The 5,895-nt window shown below is 27.5% G+C and overlaps 1 protein-coding gene across 1 annotated transcript; it reads right to left on the reverse strand.

Annotated features, from left to right (window-relative positions):
* Positions 1 to 2,766: 2,766 nt before the first annotated feature.
* On the reverse strand, positions 2,767 to 5,232 carry LOC133831597 (UPF0481 protein At3g47200-like). Its single transcript, XM_062261966.1, has 2 exons — positions 4,273 to 5,232; positions 2,767 to 3,555 (listed from the first exon to the last, which is right to left on the reverse strand). The coding sequence occupies exons 1-2, from the start codon at positions 5,174 to 5,176 to the stop codon at positions 2,927 to 2,929; spliced, it is 1,533 nt and encodes a 510-aa protein (XP_062117950.1). The 5' UTR covers positions 5,177 to 5,232; the 3' UTR covers positions 2,767 to 2,926.
* Between the last annotated feature and the right edge of the window lie 663 nt (positions 5,233 to 5,895).

The following is a 5,895-nucleotide window of genomic DNA, read 5'->3' on the forward strand; positions in this document are numbered from 1 at the left end:
ACAAAATTCAAAATTATTGACTCAATTTTCAGTAAATGAATTGAAAGAATTGAACTAATGTATTTCGGTAAACTGAATGAGAAAAAACTAAAAGGACTTTAAAAAAATATAATGGTCCGATTACATCTCCCACCGTAATATAAAAAAAAAATCGTTTTATACGGTATGTGTAATAAATTACAAAAAATACGAGAGCCCCAACAGTATATATATACATATATTGACCTTTGTTTTAATTTTTTTTTGTCTTTGAATTCAGGCATATACGGTTTTCCCAACCATTTTTTTTTACCTTTGTTTTAATAATAAAAGTAATAATAAGTATAGTTACTACCTTCAATAAAATAAAATAAAGTAGATTAATTTATTTTTATTTAAAATAAGTGTATTTATTAATATTAAAATTAATATTTATACAATTACTCAAAAAATAAATAAATATTTATACAAGTTACAATATGTTGTTAATTAAAATTAATATTATAATATAATATACAGTTAAAGATAATCACAATATTATTATTCTTTATAAAAATATTATATATATATTTTAAATCATAGCTAGTCAAATCTCAACACTTAATGTTAAAACAAAATCATAATCTAATCTAAGTTTCAAGTTTTGTTACAAAGATATATTTAAAGTTAAAAAATTAGTTTTGTAAATCTTTGTAATAATCATGTTAAATAAATTTATAAATATTTATGTAAATGTGAGTTACAAAAATAAACTTTTTAGTTGTGAAATTAGTTTTGTAAATTGTTGTTACAAAAATGTAAAATTTGTTTTAAAAAAATATTGTATTTCACTACTATATTCAATAAAGTGTTTTATAAATAATTAATATCTTAAATTTATATTCTTAAGTTGTATAGCATAAATATGTTGGTTCATATAATTTTTGGTACAATATTGTAACAATATGGAAAAGTATAATATTTTTATGTATATTTTGTTTATGATTTCTTAACTATAAAATATTTTTGTAAATGTTAGTTACAAAAATATATTTCTTAGTTGTAAAACTAGATTTGCAAACCATTGTTATAAAAATAAAAAACTTTAGTTACGAATCTGTTTGTAAGTTTTATCTAAAAAAGAAAAAAAATCTTCAATTCTATTACTGATTTTGTAAATATTATTTACAAACATGTAACAGATATTTATAAGTTTGTAATAGATATTTACTAGTTTGTAAACGTTGATCACAAAAAATTGTATTTTACAGCTTTTATTTATGATTTTGCCACTACGTATTTACACTTTTGCCATTCCGTGTTTTTATCCAAAAATTCCGTAATTTTGTAATGTACCATATTTTTCAGATTTTTTTAACTTTTAGTGCATTTTTGTAGATTTCCCAAGTGTTTTTATGTGGTTAATAAAACTTAGGCCTTTGAGACTTTTTATTTATCAAAATATTGTAAAGTAACAAAGAAATAGAGTTGAGACTTTATTTATTATCCAGTTCGTGTCAGTGTGACTTTATTTTTATTTGTTTATCAGCCATATGTTTGTTCTCATTTTATTAGTTGGTCATTATAGCGGGTGTTTTTTTTAATTGAGTGTCATTATTTAGTATCTTAATTACACTTTATAGATGGCTACCCATTAATACTTTATAATATTTATTAAATTTAAATATATGAGATTTGATATTAGATTGCACAAATAACAAAGGAATTTTTTTTTCATAAATATAATTTTTTAGCCATTAATATGCAAAAATATGGTAATTAAACTTTTTTTAGTTTGTATAGACAAATTTAATTAACAAAAACAAGATTATGGGAAAAAATATGGCATAATAATGATTTTTTTACAAAAATATGGGGAAAAAATCCCATCGAAGGGAATACAAGTTTTAAAAAGCTATAAAATAATACTTGTAAAAAAAATCATATTTTTTAAAACTTTATTAAAAAATCCATATAAAATGTAATTTTCACAATAACTGGATTTTTTCATAAATATGATATTTTTTATTTTTCTCTTCTGCTATCTTTGCCAATGAAGTTTGGTGCCCTGCCTTTGAAGGGGTTGCAAACAGCCAAATAAAAAAAAATTAAAAAAAATCATAACAACTAATTTCAACACCATATGCTTAATAAACTGGTTTCATAATCATAAACTTATTAGCAACGAGGTACATTAAAATCTATATCTAGTAATTTGTTTCACGAAAATCTTTTTAAAGATTTCGCATTTTGGCTATATTTCAAATTAAAAATATCTTCAAATCTTTTTAAAGATTTCGCATTTTGTAATTATATATTTCTTTTGAATAATATTAAAAATATCTTCAAATATAAGAATTATTTGAAAAATACCACAATATTCAAATTCATTTTCAAAATATCATATTATGGCTATAAAATTACCAAACTTACCAAGTTTATATTTATTGTTTGCAAAATTATTACACTGTACATTTGTGTTTTAAAAAATACCAGCTGATATATTTTTATATGTTAAACTATTTCTCATATATATATTTAAAAACTAATCTCCTTTTTCGGATATTATTCTCTACAAGGAAAATGAAGTTCCATATTTTAAAAAATAGCTTCCCTCACTCAATATTATCACAAATACCCAGATCCAAGAAATTATAAATCAAATCAAGAGTGAATGAAATTTTTTATTATAATAACATCACACTTTATAAAAACTAAAATGTGCAAAGGAGTAAAAGTAGTAACTCAAAATCCAGATTACAAATAATTGACTGTATGCATATATATATATATATATACATATGCGTATAGAAAGAAGCTGCTCACAAATTTATTAGGATCATCAATCGATGCCTGTTTTTTTAAAAAAAAGTATATAAATTTTGATGGAAAAAGAATAATGAGAGTCCAATTAATGTAGTGTTGAAGGTCCATTATATTTGATCTCATATATATATATATATAAAGATCATTCTCCTCTAGGATAGATAGTGTAATAGGTCTGAATAAAGGACATACCAAGAGCCAAAAACGCAGCCACAAAAGTGACAATCGTCCAAGGAGTACTGAAATGTTCGTTCAAGACTTGAGCTATCCAAGTCAGGCACTTGTTGTGGTAGTGCTTCTCTATTTGGCTTATCACCTCCTCGTACGCCTCAGGATTTGGCACCAAAAATCTGCCCATCTCATTAAAAAGTTGTGCCACTTCTTTGTCACAGCCAAGAAGGTTGTGGAGTACGTGAGATGATCTCAACTCTTTCACATCGTTGGGATAATCAATGAGTGAGTCTAGGAAACTTATGTAAGATGACACTTCGTACTCGGTCTTGGTATTGTCTGGACACATTTCAAAGGCGATCAGGTTCAAGAATTTAGGAGCCATTGAGTCATCTACTGTTATTGGTGGAAGTTCTAGTTCAGCTGAGAAGAGTCTCGAAGAAAATTTTATGTCTTTTAAAGAGCTACTCTTGCTCCGTTTTAAGTTGATTCCGGCTGCCTTGAGATCCATCACACTACGAAAAGTTTGTTGTTTTTCCTCGGCGGGTTTCTTCCTGGTGGGTTTCTCCCTGGCGGGGTTCTCTTCATCAGAACTCTTACCTATATTATATGAGAAATTTTAGTTTGTATACTTGATAAATGCTACTATTTAAAAAAAATGCTAGATATATTATTTGGATCCTGACAAATTGTTTTCTGAATTTTATGTTTTGTAAAATAGTTCAAATAAATCATTAAACTTATTTTTGATTAAAGTTTTTTTGAACTAAAATCACAAATAATTCATTAAATTAACAGCTCAAAACAATAACTATAATTCTGCCAAACAATTATTTTATAATATTTTTTTTTTTTCTTCATGAAAATTGGATGTAGATCTATTTAAACCATTTACAAAAACAGGGTTAAAGAAGTAATTTAATAATATAACATTATTAAAACTTTAGATCTATTTAACGAGACAAAATACAATATAAAAAAAATATAAACCTTTAATAATATATAACATTAATATTAACAGTGTAAATATCGTATTTTCGTCTGTAAACTATTGGCAAAGACTTTGGAATATAAATAATATGACATTAAGTAAAATTCTATGTCCGCCGCTGGCAATAAGTCCTAGGTATATTATATGATTAAACAATACGTATGTTTGAATTTAAAATTATATGCAAATGAAATAAAATCTACTGACTGTACTATAAAATCATGACTATATCTAAAGGAGTATACTTTTGCATGTTAATAATAATAAAAAAAAAGAAGAAGAAAATTCATGACTTTTGAAAGATTTAAATATTATAGAGATCTTACTCATGCTAGTTTTAGGATTATTATTATCCAGAGAAGTGAGTTTGGCTCTGAGTTGTTTAGGCAGACAAGCTAATAGGTATGTGTAGATGCATGAATTTGAACTTTTATTGCATGTTTGAAGGAGCGCCAAGCGTAGAAAATCAAGAAGATGAACTGGCATGTAGTCCTTTGGAGGGACCATCGTAGGCTTGCCATACTTCTCAGGTGTCAAAACATTCAAACTAAGAAACTGCTTGATCGAGCCCTCCAAATTCTTAGAGAATTCCTTTTCCGAATTCTCCATCAACAGGCTCAGGACAAGGTATGGGATTTGATTCTCTAGCAAGAAAAAATCGTGAAACACAAAAGCAACCTGGTCATTTTTAATCTCAAAATGTCTCATCGACTCACCATTCACAGTGCTGTAAATGAATTGGAGTGTAAAACATCCATCCAAGAACAACATCCACCCCAAGGCCTCATCATCCTTGCCATCTTTACGATAATACTCCTTGAGCACCTCATCATCGAAACATAGCTTCAGCACCTTAATATTTTCCATTACTTTTTTGTAAAGGTGCTCCTGGGATTGGTGGCCGCTGTTTTTGACGAACTCTGCTGCGAAGAGAAACTTGAATCGTTGCTCTGCAACCCGGAATTTGGGGTTGCCATGATGAATTGGACCGATTGATATCCACTTTGGGTGGTAGTACTTCTGAAAATTCTTCTGTTCATCTCTAAGGACCTGAGGAACCTTCTGTATCTTCGGTTGTGGGACTTTGTCGCGACCTGATAATCTCCTCTCCACATTGGTCGTTTTTCCCGTCAACTCATCAATTACTTCATGTAGTTTAGAATGGGCTGATGCTACTTCCTCATTACCAAATTTGAAATCAACTTCACTTCGCTCATTTTCACTTGTCATATTTTTCAAGTGATGTTGTAAAGATAGGAAATGATGATATCAATAATAAGTTTTAATATAAGTGAGTAGTGAGCACACATGATGTATTATGCATATATATATATATATATTTGTGTTTGTGTGTGAATGCACGTATCATTTTCCTAGTTTATTATTCTTTGATCAAAGAATCAAGATTGGTATAAGAAAAAGCACGAAAATATAATTATTGAAGACAATTGGAATTTTACCTCTTTTGCCAGTTTGGCATTTGTACTCTTGTTCAGAGAAACAGTCTTAGGAACTTTTACAAGTACAACCAGCTAGCTAGCACTGTACCTGTATGCACTTTGTTGAAACTTACGCATTAAAATAGCTAACTAATGTTAGATTAAAAATTAATCTATATGCATAAGAATCTTGATCCGGAATAAATAAATTGTTATATAGAATTTAGAGGGTCAAAATTGTATATCTCCAGCCATTGATTTAGAACGAGTACACAAGTTTCTAAGCTCACAGCTCATAGCAAGTTTGAGGATCGGTACTCTATATTTATAGAGTGAGACCTACTATTAGAGTTTCTGCCATAGTTACAGAGGTTGATATATTCTCTCAACTTAATTGAGATATTCCTTCTATTTAATTAGGAAATTCAAATTGGGTTTAACAGATAAATGTTGACCATTAATTTTGATATATTAAATGAATAAAAACTCAATTAGTTGTAACATTTTTAA

This window comes from Humulus lupulus, chromosome 4 (assembly GCF_963169125.1).
Source record: "Humulus lupulus chromosome 4, drHumLupu1.1, whole genome shotgun sequence".
Classification (NCBI taxonomy): domain Eukaryota; kingdom Viridiplantae; phylum Streptophyta; class Magnoliopsida; order Rosales; family Cannabaceae; genus Humulus; species Humulus lupulus.

Coding starts and splice junctions, on each gene's coding strand:
- LOC133831597 (XM_062261966.1), bottom strand. CDS start 5,176: ATGACAAGTGAAAATGAGCGAAGTGAAGTTGATTTCAAATTTGGTAAT. Junction 3,556..4,272: donor TAATCCTAAAACTAGCATGA/GTAAGATCTCTA, acceptor CATATAATATAG/GTAAGAGTTCTGATGAAGAG.